Below are 27728 nucleotides of genomic sequence, written 5' to 3'. Positions count from 1 at the left end.
TTTTTGTTTGTTTGTTAGTTTGTTTCTTTGTGTAGCTCAGCTCGCTAAGCTACACAACCGTCCACGTTCCATCCAGGCATGAGGCCGAGATGAAACTGTGACCGGGGAAGCATTTTCCCAGAAAGTTGATCTGCTGCTGTGAAATTGTGTGACGTTGTTGTAATTGTGTTACTGTGGCTGACAGCTGCCTCCCAGAGGGCCACACAGCCCGACCCGTCACCACGGCAACAGACGGGGCGATCCTTGGAACAGCCTCACAGGACGACCCGTTGTTGACCCACGGCGCAAAGACCACCACAACACAACAACACAAAAGTAGCAATGACCCACAACTCAACACGCCCACAGCTACACTTCCAGATCTTACTAAGCTGTACAACATAACTACAGCTGAAGCAGTCACAACTTCTAGTCACACAACAATGTATAATGTAACGACAATCAGACCTTTAACACCTCCATCAACTGACACAACGCGCTTCACCGCAGAAACAATTACATCTCCAACTGATACACAACACAACACAACTACAGGTGAATCAGTTACAACTTCTCCAACTGATACACAACACAACACAACTACAGGTGAATCAGTTACAACTTCTCCAACTGATACACAACACAACACAACTACAGGTGAAACAGTTACAACTTCTCCAACTGATACACAACACAACACAACTACAGGTGAAACAGTTACAACTTCTCCAACTGATACACAACACAACACAACTACAGGTGAATCAGTTACAACTTCTCCAACTGATACACAACACAACACAACTACAGGTGAAACAGTTACAACTTCTCCAACTGATACACAACACAACACAACTACAGGTGAATCAGTTACAACTTCTCCAACTGATACACAACACAACACAACTACAGGTGAATCAGTTACAACTTCTCCAACTGATACACAACACAACACAAGTACAGGTGAATCAGTTACAACTTCTCCAACTGATACACAACACAACACAAGTACAGGTGAATCAGTTACAACTTCTCCAACTGATACACAACACAACACAAGTACAGGTGAATCAGTTACAACTTCTCCAACTGATACACAACACAACACAAGTACAGGTGAATCAGTTACAACTTCTACTGACGACACAATGCACAACAACACAACTCAGCACAACACAACTACAGGTGAATCAATTACATCTTATCCCGACGACACAATACACAACACAACTACAAGTGAATTAGTTACATCTTCTACTGACGACACAATACACAACACAACTACAGGTGAATTAGTTACAACTTCTCCAAATGATACACAACACAACACAACTACAGGTGAATTAGTTACAACTTCTCCAACTGATACACAACACAACACAACTACAGGTGAATTAGTTACAACTTCTCCAACTGATACAACAATACACAACACAACTACAAGTGAATTAGTTACAACTTCTCCAACTGATACACAACACAACACAACTACAGGTGAATCAGTTACAACTTCTCCAACTGATACACAACACAACACAACTACAGGTGAATCAGTTACAACTTATCCAACTGATACACAACACAACACAACTACAGGTGAATTAGTTACAACTTCTACTGACGACACAATGCACAACAACACAACTCAGCACAACACAACTACAGGTGAATCAGTTACAACTTCTCCAACTGATACACAACACAACACAACTACAGGTGAATTAGTTACAACTTCTACTGACGACACAATGCACAACAACACAACTCAGCACAACACAACTACAGGTGAATCAATTACATCTTATCCCGACGACACAATACACAACACAACTACAAGTGAATTAGTTACATCTTCTATTGACGACACAATACACAACACAACTACAGGTGAATTAGTTACAACTTCTCCAAATGATACACAACACAACACAACTACAGGTGAATTAGTTACAACTTCTCCAACTGATACACAACACAACACAACTACAGGTGAATTAGTTACAACTTCTCCAACTGATACAACAATACACAATACAACTACAGGTGAATTAGTTACAACTTCTCCAACTGATACAACAATACACAATACAACTACAGGTGAATCAGTTACAACTTCTCCAACTGATACACAACACAACACAACTACAGGTGAATCAGTTACAACTTCTCCAACTGATACACAACACAACACAACTACAGGTGAATTAGTTACAACTTCTCCAACTGATACAACAATACACAACACAACTACAAGTGAATCATTTACAACTTCTCACGACGACACGACAATGCATAACACAACTACAAGTGAATTAGTTACAGCTTCTACTGACGACACAATGCACAACAACACAACTCAACACAACACAACTACAAGTGAATCATTTACACCTTCTCACACTGACACAATACACAACACAACTACAAGTGAATTAGTTACATCTTATCCCGACGACACAATACACAACACAACTACAAGTGAATTAGTTACATCTTCTACTGATGACACAATGCACAACACAACTCAGCACAACACAACTACAGGTGAATCAATTACATCTTATCCCGACGACACAATACACAACACAACTACAAGTGAATTAGTTACATCTTCTACCGACGACACAACGCACAACACAACTACAAGTGAATTAGTTACATCTTCTACTGACGACACAATGCACAACAACACAACTACTAGTGAATCATTTACACCTTCTCACAACGACACAATGCACAACAACACAACTACAAGTGAATTAGTTACGTCTTCTACTGACGACAAAACGCACAACACAATTACAAGTGAATTAGTCACATCTTCTCACAACGACACAATACACAACACAACTACGAGTGAATTAGTTACATCTTATCCCGACGACACAACGCACAACACAACTACAAGTGAATTAGTCACATCTTCTCACAACGACACAATACACAACACAACTACAAGTGAATTAGTTACATCTTCTACTGACGACACAATGCACAACAACACAACTCAACACAACACAACTACAGGTGAATCAATTACATCTTATCCCGACGACATAACGCACAACACAACTACAAGTGAATTAGTTACATCTTCTACTGACGACACAACGCACAACAACACAACTACAGGTGAATCAATTACATCTTATCCCGACGACACAACGCACAACACAATTACAAGTGAATTAGTCACATCTTCTACTGACGACATAACGCACAACACAACTACAAGTGAATTTGTTACATCTACTGACGACACAATGCACAACAACACAACTCAACACAACACAACTACGAGTGAATTTGTTACATCTTCTACTGACGACATAACGCACAACACAACTACAAGTGAATTAGTCACATCCTCTCACAACGACATAACGCACAACACAACTTCAAGTGATTTAGTTACATCTTCTCACAACGACACAATACACAACACAACTACAAGTGAATTAGTTACATCTTCTCACAACGACACAATGCACAACAACACAACTACTAGTGAATCATTTACACCTTCTCACGACACAATACAAAACACAACTACAAGTGAATTAGTCGCATCTTCTACCAACGACACAATACACAGCACAACTACAAGGGAATCACTTACACCTTCTCACAATGACACAACGCACAACACAACTACAAGTGAATTTGTTACATCTTCTCACAACGACACAATACACAACAAAACTACAAGTGAATTTGTTACATCTTCTACTGACGACACAATGCACAACAACACAACTCAACACAACACAACTACAGGTGAATCAATTACATCTTATCCCGACGACACAACGCACAACACAACTACAAGTGAATTAGTCACATCTTCTCACAACGACACAACGCACAACACAACTACAAGTGAATTAGTCACATCTTCTACCGACGACACAACGCACAACACAACTACAAGTGAATTAGTCACATCTTCTCACAATGACACAACACACAACACAACTACAAGTGAATTAGTCACATCTTCTCACAATGACACAACACACAACACAACTACAAGTGAATTAGTCACATCTTCTCACAATGACACAATTCACAACACAAATACAAGTGAAGCAATTACACCTTTTCCCAACGACACGATGCACAACACAACTGCAGTCGGGCCATTTTCTCCTTTACACAATGCCACACCAGAATACAATGTAACTACAGTTTCCGACAACAATGTAGGCAAAGTCACATTTACAACAAGTTCTCCAACAAAAAGCACTTTTGCACCTTCTCCAAAAGGCACAACGACAACCACTTTAATTGCAGGCACCAACAACCACACAGCAGCAGATAGTGTAACAATCCCTAAGGTGTCGTCGAACAACATTACTCCGGAAAACCAAACGAACTCTCACAACACCACAACAGCCAACAAACAAAACAACACTACTACACCTCCAAACTGGACCGAGTCTCTTTTAAATCACAATGTCAGCACGAGATTCAGCTCCAACCTGAGCTCAACTTCAGGTAGTTTAACCACTGTTTCCAAAATGCCAACAAAACAACCAGGAGCCAGTTCTCCAGCTAAACCAGATTCTGTAGCCACGACCACCACTGCTGCTACGACTACAGCACATGACTTACCTCCACCTCAGACCGATGTCAGCAATGCTGAGGTGGACTCAGCTTCTACACCAACTCCCCGAACCGCCACCCTCACCGGCGCAACCGCCACTACACCGACAACTGCAAACCTGAGTGGTATGTGTAGCTCAGGATTTTTAACGCAGGAAGGTTTGGTGGACCGAAATACCTTGAATGGCTTCAATTTTGATTATTTATAGAGACAACACAAAGTGAAGAGGCAAAGGAGGGCCAAGCTATCGAGCTACTGGAGCAAACACAGAACGCATCCCAGCTCAACTCCTCTCAGGTGACGCTGTTGGTTTGCTGATGGATGCACTTAGATAAAAAAAAAAAAAAAAAAAAAAAAGTGCCATTCTTTTCAATGCAAACACAATTTTCTTGCCCTGAAAATGTACCCATCATGTCTAAAATTGATAGATATTACATAGTTCAAATGGCTGCAATAAGAAAACATTAAAATGTCATCTTAAACCATAAAGCTTGATTAGAAAGTTGTGTAATTACTGTGTGACTGCAGTGGTCTCCTTCTAGGTACCTCATTGTGATTGCAGGTGGGCCAAATGGTGGGGCAGTTGGAGAAGCTTCTGGATGGCCCGACGGTTTCCCAGGCTGTGGGGCAAAACGCTGTGAAGGTCATCAGCGGCCTGATGGAGGGCGACTCAGCGGCCCTGTCCGCATCTGCTAATAGGTAGAAGTCAAATAGTTTTGTTTTTTTTTTTTTGTGTGTGCACACAAAAGTCCTCCAAAATATCATCTTTCCCGTCGACAGGCTGATTCGACTCGTGGATAATCTGGGTCTCAAACTGGTCGTCAGTGGCGACAGAGAGATCCTCTCTTCAAATTCGCTGGTTCTGGCGGTCAGGACGGTGGACGGGACCAACTTTTTGGAAACATCTGTGACCATCTACAACACAGATAATGTCCAGGTGTCATATATTAGGATTTTACTGTGGGGATTCTAATTACATTTTATCGGATAAACACATTGTCTTCAAAAGCATTACGCAACTATTGCAGGAACCGTCTTTCTCTCTCCAGTTTGGTACTCTCAGCAGGTCCCGGCTCCAACGGTCAGGTGCAGCTCTGGGGTCTGTATTCTTGCCCTCCACCCTCACTGCCAGTCTTAGTCCTGAGCAGCAACAACAGGCCAGCAGGGTCCAATTCACTTTCTATAACAGAAGCGCCCTTTTCCAGGTATTTTCCACAACCAGATTTATCATCCGTTGCCACTTAAAGACATTTTTAAAGGATATGGAAATATTTATTGGTGTTCCTATAATGACTCAGCTTTTTTTCAAGAGATATACGGCTATGATAGAATAATATGCATAAAAAAATATGATTGACAAAGCAATTGTTGATCTTAAATGAAATGCACACTGAAATATCCCCTCCCTTCACCCTTTGAAAGGATCCCATCTATCTCCTTTCTTTTGCAGGATGTAACTTTAAACAATACAGTCCGTGTGAGTCCAGTTCTGAGCTCCAGCGTTGCCAATTTGTCAATAAGCAACTTGACCGAGGACATTCGGTTTACCATCCGAAACCGCCCCATACAAGTGAGTGTGCACATAAAAATACAAATACTAATAATTGTAATAATAGTCTGCAGCAATAAACTAGTTCATAAATTCCAAAATCCCAATGAGGCAATAACAACAATAAAACGTTTTATCATTTGTAAGTGGAGATGTGATGTGTTTTCAGTGAACTTTTCAACATAAAAGGTTAATTGAGAATTATCTGCAAATGAATTAAAGGCATGCTTTTGAATCAGCTGTGAAAGGTTACTTTAACTTTGTGCTTGGTTTTTCAGGAAAACTTTTCGGCCTCCTGTGTGTTTTGGAACTTCACAATGAATGGTGAGCACATGAATATCAAACGGTGCTGGTCGGGAGCCAGATGTCTGGAAGTGTTTAATGTTCCTGTTGTGTAGGTGAAAGAGGAGGCTGGAGCCCCGCTGGTTGTTCTGTCGTCAATGTCACAGCAGAAGAAACGACCTGCAGCTGCAACCACCTCACTTCATTTGCAATACTGCTGGTTAGTTGTTTTTTTTGTTTGTTTGTTTTTAGTGTTTGTGTGCTTGCTGCACTGACAAAAGCACTGCAGATTATATGTAGTTGATTAAATAGGGGGAGTGAAATGAAATTGGAGGAGAACTGATCTCAGCCTTTACTCTTTGATGAAGAAGTAAAAAAAATAAGAAAGCTGACTTTTTCCCTGTCTATATGCTTGTGTCTCAATTCAGGATTTGTCCAGGAAAGAAACGATTGACCCTCAGCATGCACAAGCTCTTACCTTCATCTCGTACATCGGCTGTGGAATCTCTGCTATATTTCTTGGTGTCACCTTATTGACGTACCTTTCATTTCAGTAAGAACCCCTATTTTCTATAATCTGTATCATAAAATACACAGACTCCAGGACTGAAAAAGTGAGGGCAATGCTAAAGTGTCTAATGACCGTAAGTGGGCAAAAAGAACTCAGATTGCATTGAAATCAATGTGAAAAGTGACCCATTCATCTGGGTCACTGGAGGTGTATCAGAGATGGGGACTTAAGTCGCTTGTGAACAATCATTTTATTTTCTTTTTCTGGCTTCTTAACATTGAAGAAACTTTGAAACTTAATGCTGCTGCTCCCTTATTGCTTAACTATTATTGTTTTCTTTTTCAGAAAACTACTGCGAGAAATTCCTGCCAAAATCCTGGTCCACCGCTGCATGTCCCTCCTCCTCCTGAACCTGGTCTTCTTGATGGACAGCTGGCTCTCACTCCACTCGTCCAAAGAGCTTTGCATCAGCACCGCTGCCTTCCTGCACTACTTCCTGCTGACATCATTCACGTGGGCCGGCCTGGAGGCTCTGCACATGTACCTGAGCATTGTCCAGGTGTTCACTCCTTACCTGAGCAGATACATGCTCAAGTTCTTCTTGATGGGCTGGGGTAGGTACTTTAAACTTAAAGTGTAATAACTTAATGTTTCGGGAGCTTTTAAATGTGTGACGAAGAGCAATATTTCAAAATTTCAAAACTAATTTATTTGCTATGTTGTGACGGTTTCTGTCGTTTGCAGGTATCCCTTTACCCGTCGTGATCATTACACTATCAGTGAGCGACACCTACGGTCTGGTTACATATGGAAAATATGCAAATGCTACTACAGATGACTTGTGAGTAACATTTGACTTCTAACTCTCCTTTAGTATAACACAGGTTGACATTTTTGGAAAGCTTTATTTTTGTGTTCTCCTAAACAGATTAAAATAGAGAAATGCAGCACATCCTTCTGTGTAGCAGAATAAATTACTTTGCTTCAAAATGACCTTTTAATCAATGTCTGTCAACTAACAGACACAAACTACAGTGAAAAAAAAAATCTCCATAAAATTCTTCTTTTCACCTTTTCATCTCTTATTCTTGTTGTTTTTGTATTTGGCCACTGGAGGGCGAAGCCCACAAACAGTTGGTTTTACTTTGCTCTCTGCATGATGCAGAAATCTGCACCTGTGGATCAAAATTTGTTTTGTTTTTTATTAGTTGGAATCAACCAAATGAAAATGCCTTAAAGACACAGCAAAACAGCCACCTTAGCTGGAATAAAAAAACTTGGAATAAACCTTGTCCAAGATCAGATTTGATCTGCAAATAAACATTTCCACTCAACACCTGCTCTTCTCTGTCTCCTTCTGTAGCTGTTGGCTGAAAAGTGACATCGCCTTCTATGTTGGTGTGGTGGCCTACTTCGTCGTCATCTTTGCCCTGTGCTTGCTGGTCTTCATCATTGTTATGGTGCAGCTGGCCCGGATCAAGAGGCAGAACCCGCAGAACCAGCTTCCAAACAGGAGCGTGATGCACGACCTACGCAGCATCGCTGGCCTCATCATCCTGCTCGGCCTCACGTGGGGGTTTGCTCTGTTCGCCTGGGGACCGCTCTACTTACCCTTCGTTTACCTTTTCTCCATATTCAACTCTCTTCAAGGTGAGCCCTGGGTGAATCTGCATCAGAATCTGCATTTCATTACATGCAAATCTCTCCAAAATGCATTTCATTTCACAGTTCGACTTCTTCTGTGCAGGTTTCCTTGTGTTTCTTTTGCACTGTGCTGTGAAGGAGAATGTCCGCCGGCAGTGGAGGACTTATCTCTGCTGTGGAAGACTGCGATTGCCAGAAAACTCAGGTGAGCAGCCAAATGTGTTCCTATGAGTGTTTTGCCTCTGATCAGGCGAAACGTACTGGCACATGCTGATATTCTAAATGCAGCTTAGAGAGGTACCAACCCAACCCAAACCTCCGTTTTTGGACCTTACAACCTCAGAACTGAGAAACTTCACATTTTATGATAGTTGACCATACCTTCATATGTACACACAAGAGGAGCTGCTAAATTGGCATAATTTCAAAGTTTCAATTTGTAGTGCTGCTCAAATGCCGTACAACAGTGAGAATGATCATACATATGGTGAACGCACAGCTTGCCACACCCTCAATCTATATTATTATTATTTTCAATGATACTTCCATAAACTTGGTTATTTACACTTTTCTACAGATTGGAGTCACACGGCCACCAAGAAGAACCGGAATCAATCCCTCATCACGGTACACAGCATCGTTCAGCCCTTCACCCGTCGAAAGGCCTCGCTCACGAGCAACGGCACCAATATCAGCGGTATGTTTGACCTGCAGCTTAGTGAAATTTACGCCCACCCACATATGCACGCACAATAACACTGCTGCCGTGTTTCTCCCTCACAGGCACCGTGTTTGCAGACAGCGGAGCGTCCGAGAGCTCCAACAGCGACGTCGCCCTCAACGAGCTCCACCGACGAACTCTGTCACGGCAAGGTGAGGCCTGACGGCTGCGTCGAGCGTTCATTTGCAATGACAGTAATTATCTACTCAGAAAGGGCCGAGACGACAGAGATTACTGATCTCCTGCTGCACATGGAGTAATCACAGTAATCACATGGGAGGACAGGACCCTCGTGGGGTTCGAAGAAAATCTCAAGATGAAGGTTTTCAAACACAAGACGAAGTGAGATGGAAGGGAAGGAGTATATATGGACACACAAAATGACGTCTTGTTGGTGGCAGTCAGCACACAGTCTGTGTATTTACGATGGAACATGTGAATTATTTCACAGTTCCAACCGCAACTCAGTGTTTGTGTAGACTTAGATTTATTAATAGAAAGAGTCAGTACAATAAAAGAGACAACTTGGCATTTAATTAGCAGCCTACAATACCTTCTGTCAAGATCGTGAGATTATTTTTCTGTCGCCTGATAGATTTTTCTTCCAGATTAACATAAATGGGTACAATGTTTTTCGTTTTTTTGTTTCTCAAAGCTCCGTGGACTTCAGCCTCTCAGTTTCCAAAGTTTATTCGCCCCCAGTGAGGGATGTCAAAGTCACTTTGAGAAGGAGTCTCTACCTCTAATAGAGGGAAGGTGGATTGAAGGAAAATGTGTCAAAATTCTTCAAGTAATCCCGATTTGATCTTCTTCATCCTCACAAGAGCACTTGCGGATGTTAATGTGCATTACTTCTTTACTTTTGCTACATTACAGTGTTAAACTTGTCAGATGCCAGTTTTTTTTTATTTAAATATATGTATATAAAAGAAGAAGACATGAATTGCCATGCAGCATACAGAAGGATGATCAGGACTGTGGATTTCCATGGACCTTTTTTTTTTTTTTTTTTAAGGACAAATTTCACTAAATGTCCTTGTGGAAGGACATGTGCACACCATGAAAGGAAAAGATAATAAACCTTCATCCTATTACCTGACCATTTTGCCTGCCAGAGTTTCACATCGGCATGACATCTTTACATCTTTAATCAAACCTTTTCAACCCACTAGTTACAATCCTGACAGACTCCCTTCTAATCACAGTGCTGTGTCACCTTCATCACAGTGTATTGGCCCCGCTTCAATCGCAAAGTCTACAAAGGTCGGCTGTGGCTGGTAGCTCTGTGGGGGGAAAAAAAAAAAAGTTTTATACTCGTTCAGATCTCCGAGCTGTGTGCCCTCTAATGTGAAGCAAGTATGGGAGCCTGCTGTCTGAGTGATGGAGAGGCAGACACATAGATGGTGTAGAGATGAGAATGAATGTCTCTGCGATAGACACCTGTGCACAGCTGTCCCCCGTCCTCACCAAATGTCAGCTGGGATTGGCTCCAGATGACGTGCACGCACACATAAACAAAAAAAAAAAAAAAAGCTGACTTGTGCGTGCTGTATTATTTGTGACTTAAGTCTAATTCATTTTGATGAGTTAGCTGCATGATTGTGTGACATTCCTTGGTTGATCTTCCACTAGATGTCAGTGTAATCCAACAATTTTCTCCATCCCAGCTCAGACAAAACGACTGAAAACACACACACTGATTGTTTGTGTGATTGTGTGCCACTGTGATCTTCTGGCCCTTGAGCTTTATTGCAGCAATGTGGTGCTTAGTAATAATTAAGGGAATCAGCACTAGTTACTGAGGAACAGAAGGACTTTTTAACCTGCAGGTCTTGTTGCTCTGAGCTTGTGATCGTTGCCATGTTATGTGAAACAAAAGGCTTTGCCAAAACAACCCATTGACATAATCCTGAAATCCTAATTTCTTTTTGTAGATCATTTATACGTGCAGGACACCGTCCCCACTTTTTTTTTTTTTTTTCTCTGCCAGATTCAATCTCTGAGGATCCTGACAAGCATCATGGATGCAGAAAAAATTTATGTCTGTGGTTCACTTGACTAATTTGCTGACATATTTTACTAATCGCACATCAGTCAAAGAAGGAAGCTTCTTTTTCACGCGTCTAGACTTTCAATTATATTTAAAGGTTAACTTTTATAGCAGATGTGCCAGAGCAGCCTGCGTGCTTTCAAAATCTTAACAACAGCCAACGGAGGTGAAGGGTTAAAGGGAAAAGAGAAACACACATGCATCAAAATTGATTAACATTTCACTTCTAAATGGGCATTTCAGCTCAGCGCGTCCGGAAAACATACAAAATTGTGGCCTTAAAGTTCTTTAACGAAAGACTTCACCTTAATGTGACATAGAAATTCATGCTGTACTGTCTATTATCGCAGGGCATCAATATTTAATCCAGGTCAAATGAAAGGTCTGTCTCTCCCCTCTGCAGCTCAGCACCTGACCAGTATTTTCATTTCGCTTAAAGAAAAGTGTTTACAAGAGTTAACAGATGCGAAGAGGCTGATGGGAGTTCCCCCCCCCCCCCCCCACCACCGCCGCCATGACGGTAAAAAAACATTCCGAAGCAATGAGACAAAAACAAGCTCTGCTGATTCCTGGCATTCCTGCACTTCCTGGACAATACGCACTTGGGATTGATTTCAACTTCAGTTCTACTTAATTTTTGTTTCCAGCACTTTTCCTTTAGCATTTATAACTTAACATTTGACATTTCGAAGTTACTAACTCTGACATGTTGTTGTCTGCAGGCCTCAGATTGCAAATTATCTTAACTCACATCGTTCAGCTCACTCAACACCTGAGTGGGTGTCCTCTTGTGGACAAGAGGTTGGATTATTTATTTTCAAGTAATGCAAAATATTTTTGATATTCTGGCAAAACAGAAAACCCCTATATAACATATAAAAATGAAGATTTTTTTCCTACCATTGAATTCTCTTTTATCACAGGGAATTGATTTTTAGCATTGTGCAAATCGTAGTAATAGTTCAGACTGAGATACATGAAGATAAGGCAATTGGATTAGTGCCGAAATATGACAAAAACATAAACATGTGCTCATCATATGATAAATGTATTTTTTGTTGTTGTTGTTTTTGACAAACTACCAGATATAACCATCAAACTAATGTTATGTAAAAGAAAACATTTCCAAAACATTAATGGAATGTGAGATGAAGAACCGGCATGATCGTTCTAATAATAATTAGAAAACATAAATCAAATAATGATAAGAACAAACACATTTTTTAAAATGAGCAAAAACAAATGAAAACGAGATCTAAAAAGTTAAATAAGTATTTTCTTTAAGGTCTTCAAGTAGTGAAAATATAATTAGCCCGGTCGTGTTTCCTAAATCTGCTTTTATTGTTTATCTCCCAAACGTGACTTATTATATCGGAGGTGGGGAAATAAAAGAATAAGCGGTTGCGGAACCATCTGTGTTAACATGTGTGGCAACTGAGGGCAGTAAAACACAAGAAATCTGAGCTCAGGCAAAACTTCTCCCTTCATTGTGTATCGCTGTGTGTTGATGTGTGGGTCATGTTAATCTTATGAACATATCAAAGAGCGTAATTCCTGAACTCTCTGTGCCTTGTGTGTTCGTCAATGTAAACACACTGCTGTCTCATCTTTTAATATAACAGCTCTAAAACATAATCCAGTCTGCGTGAAGTTGTTTCGTTGGAAACCAAACGGAATGGCTAATAATGTGCGCTGCCCGACATCAGCAGAAATAAAAGTCTCCTCCGGGAACCATCAGATCAATGAGGCAAACCTCTCAATCAAATGATGATTGAAGGGAGTCGTTGAATCAGCAGGATCGTAATTGTTTGGAAAATTGGGACTTAAAATGCGTGCTGATGAGTTTTCCCGCTTCCAGCTATGGCAGGCCTTTGAAATGGATGGAAAAATGCGTTTGAATCTATGGAGTGTGATGCAAGCCAAGTAAGGGAAGGCGTAAACACCACAAAACCAGTTTATTCACAATTTCCCTGGTAGCACGAGAGGGAGAGTGCACCTTCAACCTTTCTGGATGTCCTCGTCCAAGACAGTGTGGTGTAAAAAGAAACAGACAGAAGAATCCGAACATCACAGCCATCACAGTTAACATATGTTAGCTAGTCTAGTTTGCCTCAGCAGGAGGGGGGATGATGTCCTTGTTTCTTTGAATCAGGAAATAAAAAATCATAATAACTTGATCTGACCAGGTCAAGGACTGCTGCAGCTGCTGCTTTGTCCCAAAGGATGCACCCGTTCTTACAGTTTGTAGCTCTAACAGGAAACCAGACTTGATTATTCATTAATTCATTTCTATAACCTTTCTTAATTTTATTTATTTATTTTCTCGAAAAGCATAAAGGGTGTCCATCTGCACTGCTGCTGTACAGCCTTGAGTTCTTTAATGATAATTAACCTCAATTGTGATTAATCTTTGGCGATGAGGTGCTTTAAATTATCCACTCATGTTTCTTACTTCAGTGAAGGATCTGAATGACTCCTCTTGTACAATCAGTGCAATTTTCTATAGATCTCTACAGCCCTGCGTCTGTGTAGTTTCTCAATAGCTGCTTCTGTCTGTTTTCAAGGACCAGCAGGAATATACGTGAAATGCCTTTTATTCCCTTTGTCATACAACCTCCAGTATTTCTGATCTGTTCTATCTATGCTCCCTTTCCTCACCTGTCGCCTATCAAGCCCCTGTGTATAAATACAAGTCACGCCCTTCCCCCAGCTTCCTCACAGAGCTTTGTGTTTCTTCTTTTCCTGTTTTATTTATTCTTCTTTTTTTTTCTTGCGCTCTTTTTCGCCTCCCGCTTGCTGAACCCAGTTTGTGTGAAGCAGCCTAAGTTCAGCTGGCTCTACCTCGCCTTGCACGTTTATGTACTCTCCTCTTTTGCTGAGGGCCTGCACTGAGATACACTTGTGGATTTGGAACGTGTTTTCTTTATTTATCAATCTATTTTGCTATTGGAGCCTGAGGGTTCAGCTGTGTACATTTTATTTTTATTTTTTACTTTGAGAAGGCACAAAGGTCAGTTAGAGAACACAAGAGCACCCAAAAGAAACTGAAAACCCCCCACAAACACATACAAAGGGATCATAAACATCAAAACCACCGCAGACCGTGATATGGTCTCAGCTTGTGTCTCCTTCAGATGATGATGGACTTTTTAAAATGTCCATCAATGCCAGATAGATAACTGCATTGATGCTGCACTCGTTCTTGTCAATGCTCTCTTTGTCGATAAAAGTGTTTGTATTAGAAATTGCGCTCTGTTTAGCAAAGTGTGATATTTACAAGGCTGTTTTCCCAGAAGTATCGTTTTAAATATTAAAAGTAATGACTCCTCAGGCTCAGTATTTCACTCTGACATCTAAGAAGTCAAAACTTTTTTCTTCACTCTAAAGGAAATATTTTGAAAAGCGTCTGGTTCTCTGACAGGCAGACTCATTTAAAATGGAGCTGGCGATGGGGGAAATTACATCCTTCTTAGTACTAGCTGTCAGCCACCCCGGGGAGGGGCCGCTCTATACACTTGTGTTTGGCTTGTGCGATAACGAGACATTTGAAATGCAGATATTGAACCAACATCAATCGCGTGTGTAAATTAGACGTGACGCCATGTTTGTGGACAGATCAGATGAGCGGGAGTAGCAGCCACTGACACTGCCATTTCAAAACAGCAGGGATTTGCCTCGACAGGGCACTGAGCTCTGAATGCTGCTCTGCAAACAGAACCGACGGGGGTTCCATGTAGATCACATTAAGTGGCTTGATTTGAATGGTCAGTACTTATAACTTTCCTCCAATCCACTAAGTCTGGTGTTAAGCCAGTTTTGAATAAATGTAAAAGGATAAAAAGCAGTTGCACATAAAATCTTCCAAAATGCCCCCAAATCTGCTTTTTCTCTCTTTTAAAGTGAATAAAATGAATTTCTTGATCACAAGCTCATGATCATATTGTGAACGGCTCACATACGTCATGACTCCCATCAAAGAACAGCACGAATATCAGTGAAAACTAATTACACTACATCTAAGTTCTGAGTTACAATATCAAACTTTCTGTATTAAAAAGTTTGGAAAAAAAAGGACTTTGACTTCCCCTAGATGGTCAGATACATAGACATGTTATTTATGAATGAGTTGTACAGAGTTGTGCAGAAATGTGCAAAAGATTTTAGTTGTTTGCACTTTAAAAGGTTCTGAAAATGTCCTCCTATTCATTGACGTGGAAAATCTGCCATCAGCTCTTTTTTCACGTTCCCACTCAGATGAAAGCGAGCTTCCCCTGACATCTCAGCCCTGCTGTGTTCAGCTTATGAATATTTGACCCGTTGCTTTCGGACACCTGATATCCTCTCTGAGGAAAAATCCAAGGTCATGCTGGGGACAATAAAGAAAAAAGAGTTGAGTCCATGTTCGGAGTAAAAAGTGGTTGAATTTTGTCACCAGATTTGGCCCAGTAGCAAATGTCTCAAGGTGAATGATGCTTCAGAGATAAGGCGTAATGTGCTTAAGTTTCATGCTAAGAGCAGATCTAAGGGAGGGTGTTATTGTCTTAATTCATTTCAGCGTGAAAGCGTAATGTATCTTCAGGCCCAGGAAATGCGATAAAAATAACGTTTGTGAATAAAATCAAGTTTCCAGAATCTCTCAGTCCACCTTAAAAGTGAGAAACAAATCAAAATAGTTTTTTTTTTCCTCTGACTTCAAGAGTGTGTTTTGGATCATAAAACAAAATAGAGGGATGCATTAATGCACAAACATGTGCTTTGTGAGAAAAATATGCTTCCTTGTTTGAAAGCTGAAAATGTTCAAAGTCTATGAAAAGCGGGGCTGGAAAGCACACATGGAAAAGCAGCTACACTGACTTGGCGAGAAGGAGCTGCAGGCAGTTTAGCAGATGCAACCTCGAGTCCTAAGTTCAACCCTCATACAAGAAAACACACACACTCCAAAAAAAAAAAAAAAAAAGGAAAACTAAAGCTGTAGAAATCTCTCCTATAGGAAACACTTGCATTATCTGTCCCTTGAAAGCCTTACCTCCAGGCAAGGCTTTATAAATGGACTGTGTCCCCTCCCTTTTGCTTTTGGGATATAAATAGCCCATCAATTTGACATGCTTACCATGTCAGTTAGCTGCAGACATGCAGACATCTTACTTTCTAATGCAGAGAAGTGAGCGTCGGGCAGTCAGGAAAAGAGACATTTCGGGGAGGATAGGGAGAGTTAATGGTGAAATTTTTCTTCGATGAGGTTGAATCTGCACCTTCTCACATGAACCTGACCCGCTCTGCCAAAAACAATCAAGTAAAATAAAATAAAATAAAAAGGTTTGGCCTCTTCATATTTTATTTCTGAAACGACAGCGGCTTTTTTTTTTTTTTTTAATTTCTGTCAAATATTCTCCCAGCTATGACTCGCAGAGACTTTTAAGATCCATGGGCTCATTACTTTTCAAAAAGGATCACATAATGTAACCGACCTAACTCCTGTCTCTGGCTGATGCAAGTGTTTCATTCTCTCTCTCCCCGGCCTCTAATGCCATATTGCAATCTAGCCAGTTGCCCCTGACAACTGTGAGTACTGTCATGAAAATCACTTGCAGAGGTATTGATTTATTCAGCTCAGTCAACCATTACTGTGCCAAAAATAATAGGGAGCTGTGTCTTTATGAGGTTTATAACATTTCTAATTAAGAAAAAAATCAATATGATAACAGTTGGATTCATAATTATAACTAATGGCATTTTCATCACATGGAAAAAGGGCACCAAAGCAAGTACTGGCTCGATAAAATCCACACCTGACGGTCTGCAAGACGCTCGTAATCAATGTTGAGCACAGTGATGAATATATCATTAGCTGGAATTCTATTGATTTAAGACCAATTTCTCCACAGCCTCAAGCAGATTCAACTTTTCATTTCATTAAATTTGTGGCACATCACTGTAGTTTCGGCACACACAGCAATACGCGGTCATCATCTTATTTTCCGTCTTCTTCCCTCGGAGCAGCTCTTGCAACTTGCTGTGATCGCACTGAGGGAGTGATGCGCAGACAGCTCTGCCTTTAGATAAAACCTTATCAACGTCACCTTCGCAGCTGCCTGGGAAGCAGGAGCACTTTAACCCTGCAAAGTAAAAAGGCCTGCTTTTGATGAATGCTTTTTTATGCAGATGAGAGTTTCCTCTCAGTTCTTAATTGAGTATCTTTGACCTTGATGGCCTTTTGTGTGCACCTGAGAAATGAGTGCTGTTGCCAGGTTAGAGGACGCTTGTTGTCATTTTCAGGGCGGTAAAGATACGTGGTACAGTTGTGGCTGCTGTCTTCTTCGACAGGACGGCAGAATGGCTAAAAGTGAAAATAGTTTCATTAACTCAGAATCAGCTTTTCTAATCTTCACAGGTAGTCGGTCCTCTTGCATGTCGCCCACCATGTTGTGCCTCCATATTTCATTATCTTCAGGAGGAGGCTTTCACATTTTTATACTACGTGCAGGTTGGTTTCAGTTGGTTTCTCTCTGCAGCCTCGACGATGCCATCAAATCCTCCACGCATGGGTTCTTTATTTGTCCCAAGGCAGCAGTAAGAAATAAAACTTCAGATCTCACAACCCCCAATCTTCCAAAAATAAGTTTTCTGCCATGTAAAGCATAATTCAGGAAGACATTACAGGGAAGCTTTAATGTCGGGCTATGATGGCGCTTGACCCTTTTTAGAGCTTTCCATTCTTCTATGATAAAATTCACAAAGATGTCAGTTAACTTATTAAGTTTGTTTCCAATATTGACTTTTTCTTAAATGTTTTTGTGGTCTGATTCAATGTTACCAGTTGCACTAGTGGATTCCCACGTTTTCACTTCACTTTTTGTCCACTTTTGCTCCATTTTCAAAGGGGTATATTACTCCGGGGGTGGGGGGGGGGGGGGGGGTGAGCCCCCGGAGGCTTCATTACAGCTAAAATTTGGGCCTTGCCTCTATGTCAGCAGTTGAAATGTCCTATCCTCAGCCAGACCGAGAAAAAGAGAGGAACTCTCACGGAGCGTTACTGTGACAAGTCTATCCATTAATGTCTGCTCGTGTCTCGTCTTTACAGAAAGACCAAGGTCAGCAGATTGTCATGTTCAATGCTGGCCCTTCCCTTGGTGCTCACTCACATTTCACCCTGTTTGCCCTTTTACTTTTGGACTGCCATGGCCATTACGCAATTAAATTTGGTTTAGATTTCAGAGTGCCACAAATAATGCGGATAAGAGATGGTGAGATTGAGACACATGGGCTTCGTGATAACGGGCTCATCAGTCACACACAATGAAACTTATCACATCTCGTCATCTGATATACGTGAAAGCATTGTGTGTGTGTGTGTGTGTGATGGTGATCCCAGGACAGTAAATTAGGTCAAGAAACTGTTCATTAAAAGGAAGTAATTATCTCATCTCTGGTTGATTATGGCAGATTGTTCTTGTCTTGCTGTCATCGGGTTCCTTGGCACCTCATTACACATCTTTGATAAGTCCTCAGATGCTAAAAACAGCTTCATCAGGTTGTAGAAACTCTAAAAAAAAAAAAAAAAAAAAAGATCGTCTTACTGAGAATATTTTGAGGAAGAAAAACTAAAACGAATGACTCCAGCATGAGCAACCATATTTTTCTGACACAGCTAGTAGCAGTGTTTTCTGAAATACCGCTCTTATGGCGACCTTTGTTGTCATGGTTACAATCATCAACGTGCCGACGGTACAGAGCGCGTCAAAGCTCAGCATAGTATTGTAATTATCAGGACTTTGTCTGATTTAGGCACAAAAACAACTTGATTTGGCAGAGATTTCCGTTGAAGTAAGACATTCAACCCTCTTGGTTGTCGTGGTTACAATCGATACTGGATGGATGGCGTAACATAAACTGCTATATTCAGTGGGAATCGAACACAGTTCTAAAGCATTTCAACTGTTCATCCACCCGAACCTCCTCCTGGTGTGATCTTTGTCACTCTGTATCACAAATCACTGTACTTCCCTCGTTGCTCCTGTCCTGATTATTACAGTCACTTGTTGTTGCCTAGCAACAAAATATAATTACAAGTTATGGTAACCTGCAGCACAGACGACCTCTGGGCTCAGTCAGATGGGACTGTGCGACTGATTCATCCGCACACTGTATCATCAACCTGAGCCTCTTTCCTCCTTCTTTTGGCTTCATGCTTTGTGCTTTTCACGGACTGAGGAAGCTGAACTCCAAATCCAGCATGTGTTGCATTATTGTATATTTCCCAGCTCTTCAAAGTACACACTCGCCTTTCTCCTCCCTTCCTCCTTTCCTCACAAACACATCTTTGATCCGTATCCGCAAATCGTCTCTTTGAGATTTCCCAAACATGGTGGCCTTCTGCATTTTTTTTTTTTTTTTTTTTTTTAAATCCGCAGCTGCGAAACGCCGTGCCCTTGCCACAAAGGAAGGGGAAAAACCGGTAAAGGCCTGCCATTGATTAGACCACAAACGGTCGACGTCTGTGCTATCTCTGTCGCGTGTTCAATAACAATGGAGCATTTCAAATGTGACCCCAAGGTCATCAGCGATGGCTCTGTGTGAAGTTCAAAGTCTGTCTCATGTTACTTTGATTTGGTGTGAAGTTGCAAACGGGGATCTATATGACCCCGATTGGCTCCCATCCCTAATCTGATCAGCGCTATCTGAAGTATTTAAAAGCATGTTCAAAGGGTTTGTCCCGCTTTGTTCTCTGGATTCTCCACCAGAGGTGTTCTGTCAGTGGGAGGCGTGCACACATATGCTCACCATGTTTTCCATCAAACTGTGTGCCTGCAGCACAGATACGAAGTAACGGGGATATTACTACGAGCAAGAGCAGCTCATATTTTAAAATCACATTTGCACATAATGTGGATAGTTTGTTCCATCCTCCATTTCCAGGTCAGAGATATTTGAATAATTGAATGCAGTTTATGAAATCAGAGGAGCCGGATTTACTCCAACAGATAATCACCACCAGCTACTTCCTCCACGTGAATCTATTCTGTCCTGAAATGCTTTTTATTCTGCGTGTCCACACAGTGACGACATGCACCTTATTTCAAAACATTACCTTCCACGCTACGTTCCCATATGGAGGGAACCTTGACGGTCAAAAGTGATTATTGAAGGAATAAAGTCGATTTTGACTGATTGTATCCTGATTGTTCCGGAATAGTTCACACAGCTCCTCTCCATCAGCTCATTGCGCAAGAGACACACATACATATGTTTTATTCGTATTCATTCTGTCACAATGGAGAATAAGCACAAGGTAATATTGAGATGAAGGTCAGCACATTTGCAATAATCATGCTAACGTGATTATCTCCAAAGGCACAATTTGAGATTAATTACATTTTAATGAACCCAACATGTACTAATCATAGGAACCTTGCCAGTAGCTGTAATTTCATTTTTGCGGCAAACTTATTTTTTGTTTTCTTGGCGCTTTCATTCCTCTTTGTCCTAGAAGTTAGATGTCAAGATGCTTCTTCCTGAACTACTACTACTGTTTGCCAGTATTCTTTTTGGAGTGCTTCTTTTAAAAAGTTGAATATCAGTGGATTTGGTTCGTAGAGGAGCATTTGACCTGCAATTTGAAGAGAGGCAACTTGGAGTCTGGAGAATATGCAGGTTCTCTTAAGACCCAAATTTCTTAGTGAAGAGGTTGGACTTACTTGAATGAGAAAATATATATTTAAAACGATAGATGGAGATGTATTTATGCGTTCTTTGGCCTAATGGGGCATAGGTCCCACCGCTGAGGCAGTCTTTGGCGTTATCATCTGACTCCAGCTCTGCAATAATTAGGTTTGCTTGCTCTCAGCCGGTGAGCCGTGCTTCTTAGTGTAACACCTTTTCCCAGATGATCAAATTAAACCTTTCACCTTTATTTTAGACCAGACTCATCTATTTATAAAGAGCAGAGGAAGCTGTAGAACTGACAATGTGCGGCCCCCTCCTCCAAAAAAAAAAAAAAAAATTACATTCAGTTCTGCTGATCAAGGTGAGAGAGATGATTTTGTACTCGTATCAATGCACACGGCCGTTCTCATCTATATTCCTTCTTTTATTACCTGGCTTCAATGGATTTCTTTCCACTCTTTGAAATGGCTGTTTCTACATATTGAGTGGACATCATCTTTTTATTCCATCCATCTCTGGCTGTCTGTATCTGCTCTACTCACTCTACCCTTTATATGTGTGCGTTTCTTTCCCTCTATCGGTCTATAACCCGGCAGTGGCTGGGGGAGCAGGCCGATGCAGAAGAGTTTGATAAGCTGTAATGTACCTTGATTGAAAGCCTGTCAGATCAGAAGGCATATCTCCATCTCACCTAGATATCATCCTGACAGAGAATGGAGGTGAAGGACTGAGGGACAGAGAGGACAGATGCAAGCGAGGTCATTGAGGGATAAAAGTAAAATTCAGCGTCATGTCCCAAAAATGCTTGTGTGTCCGTTACAAAGCTGCCGTTCGGTGATCGCATTGAAAATGCAACACAGCAAAGCGAGGACAGATGCACTCACACAACTTGAAATTCAGTTAACATATTTAATTAAGTCTTCCCTCACTGCCATCCTTTTGCATTGTGTTTTGTTGCCATGAGTATTCCAGCTACAAGCCAACGAAGAGATGAAAAAAACCTTAAAATATGCTGAAAAGACCAAATATTAGCTGCCTTGAAGCTTCACAAGGTGAAAGTGTCCTGCTGTGTTTTGACTTTGGGCAAAAAAAAGCAAGCGAAACACACATGCCTCGCCACCACAGTCCAGCTCATTCACACATATTTTCTTGATCCGTGTTTTCTTTGCAAACCCAACTTCACGCTTGACTTGGCTAATTTATCCACTCAGGAAACCTGAAATCCAGTGACTGACAACAAGATTCCCTGAGACAAACCGCCGCCGGTAGAAACGGCGAAAATCTGGCTGAGATGAAACAGCTTCTGATGCCCTCTTGTAAAGGAATGTCCACTTTGAGCTGCGTGCCTGACTGGTGGGTGAGCCAGCGCTGCTTAACGGTATGCAAATAAGGGAGCAAAAAAAAAAAGAAAAAAAAAGAGGTTTCTAATTCAATATTGGGGGAAAAACTCTGTCAGGTTGAATTGTGGGAAGATTGATGACAACATACATGACTGCAGTCAACCATTAACATCCATTTTCGACCTGACATGAAGCTACAGCAGTTCAATTTCATACTAAAGCAGCCTGGAACTTAATAACTTCTAATAGTTCTGACTGGTGAGCCTTTCTACACCATACTTGTTAAAAATCATGGCAAATTTTAATGGACTTTCAGATCTACCCAAGGCTACATTACAATAATTCACTGAGGGGGAAATCCATGTTCTCAGAGAAGGAATAAATATCTGCTGAGACTTTGTTATAACTTGATTTATTAGTTGTATCAAATTCATAAAAACGCTTCTTTTTAAAAGAAAGCCCACATAAACAGATCAATTTATAGGAGCTACAGCTCATCTGTTATTCATGGCCTTCCATAGGTCTCAGACCAAATGCCAGACCATCCATATTTTAGCATCCTCTTCCTCCTCTATCAGACTCCTCATGCCTCAGCATGGACAAAAATCCCCCCCACATCATGAGAATTATGTCAGCTTGCAGAATAAGTCAATGCTGACTGCAGTATATTTTCTGGACGTAACAGCGTTTTGCTTTTTTTATTTCTTTTCTAAGAAATCTTTCAGTGTTTGAAGTGCAGTCCTTCGTGACGCTGCTTCATAGAATCTATAAATCTGCTCTCAGAGAGGTAAAGAGAGTTTAATAGCCAGTGTTTGGTAGTAAGGTCACAAATCCCTGGTGCAACTAAATCACCAGCGGAAAAAGAAAACGATAGACTGCGACTGTCAATTCAGCATTTCCTCTAAGTAGGAAGAATTTACAGCAGATTGTTCTGGAAATGGTGATTTAACAGCTTTAAACCTTAAACGTTTTGCTTTTAGTTTCGTTTCCTCTCCCAAGAAAACCACCGGGCTTTGTTTTACTCCAGTTCCACAACAATGATTGATATTTAACTTTACAGAAAGTCTGCTTTCTGCAGGTCACGGTGGACGGCACAGTCATCATAGTGTGCAGGCGTTTCAGATGAAAACAAACCTCAGCATTTAAACCTTTCAAGATTGGTTCACCCCACCGGAATACACAGAGGTCTGCACGGTCAGAAAGGAATAAATCAAGCTTGTAAATACAGGAACACACAACTGTTGCTGAAGGCGAAACAATGAGGCACGTTTTGACTGTGAAGAGCTGCAGATACAACTTTAACTCTTTATGAGAATAGACCAAGAATAAACATCCTCTGGCTTCACTCCACTGTACTGAAGTCTATGTGAAAACGGCTCCACTATTCCATCGATTTATTACCTAGATTTTGTTTTCAGTTTCAACAGGATGATTCTGGTTTATTACAAATGATGATCCCATTTAGAGGAAAATAGATGATAAATCAAGATGTGCATTACGATGTGTAGTTCATGTGCTGGCCATGTGAAAACCCCTCCATCACTCCTCCTCAGCTTCTCCTTCCTTCCCAAATATAATTTCTTCTGCTAAAAAAAAACAAAAAACAAAAAAAAAGTTGACAATGTTTAAATTAAAAAGTCAAGGCATTTCAATCTTGGGGCATTTGGCACAATTTTTCTGTGTGCTCACAGTTTTAGGCTATTTCTCCCACACACACACACTTTTACTCTCAGTTTTAAAAGTCCAAAGGTGTCTTCAGACAACGCAAAGAGCAAATTTTAGACCTGATTTGCTGCAGAGTTAATGGAAAGACACAAATGGCTGCAGATAGAAATGAACCCACCCGAGGCCGAGCAAGTTAAAAATGTTTGGAGTTGTGTGAAAACTTTGTCCTTTTCCTCTGTATACTAATGAATCTGCTTTACTAGTTCACAGAGGCTGGAGGGAAACGACAGAGAAAGCAGCGCTTTCCAGTGGATGTTGGAATTAGGCTGAGCTGAAGCGGACAAAGTCGCACCAATACCTACCAGTGTTCTTCTGTTTAGGGGTGAATAAACAGAGAACAGATTTTTGTGAGTAATCCGAGGTGAAAATTTAATGAGCTGAGAGTGACTTGATCTCGGAGTGAACACATTATGATTTAGTTATTTTGCACCGTTTCCACATTTAGCATGGTTTAAATGCGTCCGGACTAAAGACAAGACAGAACGAGACGGGCAAAAACAACAGGGGGGCCACAGAAGACAAAATTGTGTCTGCGGATTGAAGACACAAACAACAAGACAAACTATAAAATAACAGATCAAGCATCAGAAAAATAAAAGAAATATGGCAAGAGACAACAGCTGAATCACAGAAAAAGACACAGACAAGACAACGCCAACACACTAACAAAAGGACGAAAGAAAAACCAACACAGATAAAAGAAAAAGACAACAACTGAAAACTCAGAAAGCAACACAAGGTTTTTATAGTTATTCACTCCTGTCTCTGTGGCTCTTTAATAAAAACACCTCCAACCCAGTTCTTCTTCCTGTTTCTATGCCACTGACTTTGCCAATAGAAAGTGGCATTAATTGCTAAAAGACTATAATGTAAAGGTCATGAGCAGAATAGATTTCTTTATTGATGTTGCATGATTCAAATATTCACAGCACCGTGGAAATATTTTCCTCGTTATATCTGCAGCCTGTGGATGAATGTGCTCCCTCAAAGTTTAACGTTGTTCTTAATGTCCGAAGCTGATCCATTATATTCTCCGCCCGAAGGTATTTGAAATTTCTGCACAGTTTGTTTGAACAGCAGCTGCAGACAAATCGAGGGAGCTCCGTTGTTCTGGTTTTCTGTTCAGTCAGTCACTACAATACGTTTCAGGAACTGTCATGTGTTTTTATAACTTAGGTTTCATCCGTGTTAGATCAGAATGACTGGGGAAAAAAATGTAAAAAGTAAACAGTTTTATTTATTATTAATAATTCTGCTTGGATTCTTTGTACACAGTTCCCTTGAGGCTGAAACATGCCGGCTGTGATGATCCTCTGACTTTTAATTCCTTAACTGCCAAAAGCTACCGGATGCATTTGAGGAATTGACATTCAATTTAACGGTTGCCACTGGCCGAATTGCGTTCGATGATTCCTTGGCGCCACCAGCACAGAGACTGTTCTGGGTCAGAGTGAGAGGCCTCTGGTGTTGTTGGATGAAGTCAACAGTGATTTCATTGCATCAACTGATTATGTTTCTAACTGGAAGAACATTTAGAGGTTTGTTTGTGACCCAGTGACAACTTATTTGCTAAAAATGCGTCCAGCCTGTGCACATAAATTGTGAAATGTTTCTGTGCACAGCAGTTGGATGTACAACAGGACACCGACCTTGTGCTTCATTTATTAGGCTGCTCATTACAAAGAAAACCTAAAAGAGTTGCTTGTCTGTTTTTGTGTGCCGTTGGTTTTTCTATCATTTCTCTTCCGTGATAAAGTGTGGTGGGCGTCTGTGAACTCTGAGTTTTTCGAAATGTTTGAAGATCAGATTCAGGCCACCGCAGTGAACATTCAGTAAATGAAACAGTGGAGAATGAATTCATTTACAACCATTAAGTCTTACTTAAAATTTTTTGAATAGCTCAAAAAAAAAAAAACTCAGACGACTCAATGCCACAATATCAACGTGCTTAATACAAAACAAGCAATGCTGCTCTCATAAGGATGGCATCTGTTGGATTCTTTTCACACACAGTAATGAAATATCGTGTCAATATTGCCTCTACGGTAATTGAATAGGATTTCTTTCATCAGGGAACTTTAGGAAATTGCTAACATATATTATTACTGGAATCTATGTGGGGACTCGTGAGTGAACAGCAGAGTGGTACCACTTTCCAATTCCATCATATGTTCTTGTTTTCCAACCTATTTTGCTCATTTTATTTCTTGTGCATAATATATTTCTAATGTGGGCTAACTGAATTTTCATGAGATTATCGTTGTCTTCCCAAGTTTGTTCAACTCGCTGACGCTCCATTCTCTGCGTACTTGTTTGCAAATGTGCCTTGTGCCATCGCTCATCTCTCAGTAATGCCTATTAAGATGGTAATCACAGGCCTCATTATTTGTTGGAGCGAGAAAAAAGTGCTGGCCTCCAAAGTCGCTCAGCAAAAGCAGCTCGTAAACAACACGACCCAGTATGAGCCAATATTAGACCAGTCAAAGCAGTTTCAACTACTAAATGGGTCGAAAACATTAGAAATAAATTTGCATAAGAGCTCCAGAAAAAGATGATGGCCGTTTGAATGGCAATCACATTGTTTAATGTGTAATTCATGAGGAAAGTTTCTGGTTGATGAAGAGCTGGAAGCCTGGCAGCTTACTCTGTTTTTTTATTTTTATGAATATTTAATTTTACAGTGTTAGTTGCACAAATGATGAGGGCGTTTCTGTTTTGTTTTTGGGTTTGTTTGTTTTTTTTCTCTGGTCTGGTTTGGGTGGCATTTTTCCAATTACTGGAGCTGCGATGACTGTAATCTGTTTTGCTGTTGATGATTATTGTTGTTACTGCAGTTTATTACATGGCACATCGATATTTTTGAGGAGAAAGTTTGCACAGTCTTCAAGCACGAGCAAAAATGTGCTCATTGCAATGCAAACTTTCTTACTTGATCATTCATATCAATTCACCTTCCCTGCCATGTGTGAGAGCGGAGCTGAACTACAGAATGACCTCTTTTCAGTTATGAAACCAACTATTCATGAACTATTTCAAACTAACACATACACACACTTGCACTTGCATGCACTTGGCAATGGTTAGACACTGCGGGAGACTAATTAATAGATGAATAAACCACCCTTGGAGATCACAGTGCCTTGAAATCTAAGTGATACTGCCAACATTTCCGTTTTACAATGTGCGATTCCACCGAGGCTGCACAGTAGTGTTGTGGTTAGACATCTAAAATCCATTTTCCCAAGTCTAGTTTGCATTTTTAGAAAAATAAAGAAGAAAGATTTTACCCTAAATTGTTGCTATTTTGGCTACACTGACCTCAGCAGAAAGGTTTTTAAAAACAAATTTCAAATTCATCTTTTTTTTTTTTTTTTTTTTTTTTTAACTGTTAATGTACAGGGCTGGATGTTCCCAATTAGATGCCCAGAAAATTTTCCAACAGAATAAGTTAAATAAAGTACAACATGAGCTTCTAGACAATGCATAGTGCGGAAAGTCCCCCCCCCCAAAAAAAAACAAGCGTCGACAATCGTGCTAGCCACAAAGTTGGTGCTAAGATGCTTACAGCTATAATACAAATGAGAATATTTTGCAGCCATTCAATTCGTCCTGAGGGAAACCTGAACGTACACACCTCCTGGTACATTTGTTTACAGAG

The 27728-nt window shown here is 40.7% G+C and overlaps 1 protein-coding gene across 2 annotated transcripts; it reads left to right on the top strand.

The window, feature by feature from the left end:
* The first annotated feature begins 30 nt into the window (after positions 1–30).
* On the top strand, positions 31–24855 carry adgrg2a (adhesion G protein-coupled receptor G2a). Of its 2 annotated transcripts, XM_029528974.1 has the most exons (16): positions 31–4710; positions 4794–4882; positions 5148–5284; positions 5366–5522; positions 5635–5790; positions 6036–6155; positions 6413–6458; positions 6533–6636; positions 6845–6969; positions 7273–7541; positions 7672–7768; positions 8291–8577; positions 8675–8776; positions 9149–9268; positions 9355–9444; positions 24274–24855. In XM_029528974.1, the coding sequence occupies exons 1-16, from the start codon at positions 423–425 to the stop codon at positions 24333–24335; spliced, it is 6249 nt and encodes a 2082-aa protein (XP_029384834.1). In that variant the 5' UTR covers positions 31–422; the 3' UTR covers positions 24336–24855. The 2 variants fall into 2 exon arrangements, with proteins under 2 accessions (XP_029384834.1, XP_029384835.1); XM_029528975.1 differs by lacking the exons at positions 31–4710; positions 4794–4882 and having other exon boundaries at positions 4923–5284; positions 24274–24849.
* The last annotated feature ends 2873 nt before the right edge of the window (positions 24856–27728 follow it).

Source organism: Echeneis naucrates, chromosome 20 (assembly GCF_900963305.1).
Source record: "Echeneis naucrates chromosome 20, fEcheNa1.1, whole genome shotgun sequence".
NCBI classification, from domain to species: domain Eukaryota; kingdom Metazoa; phylum Chordata; class Actinopteri; order Carangiformes; family Echeneidae; genus Echeneis; species Echeneis naucrates.
This window is presented reverse-complemented; position numbering and strand designations above follow the sequence as displayed.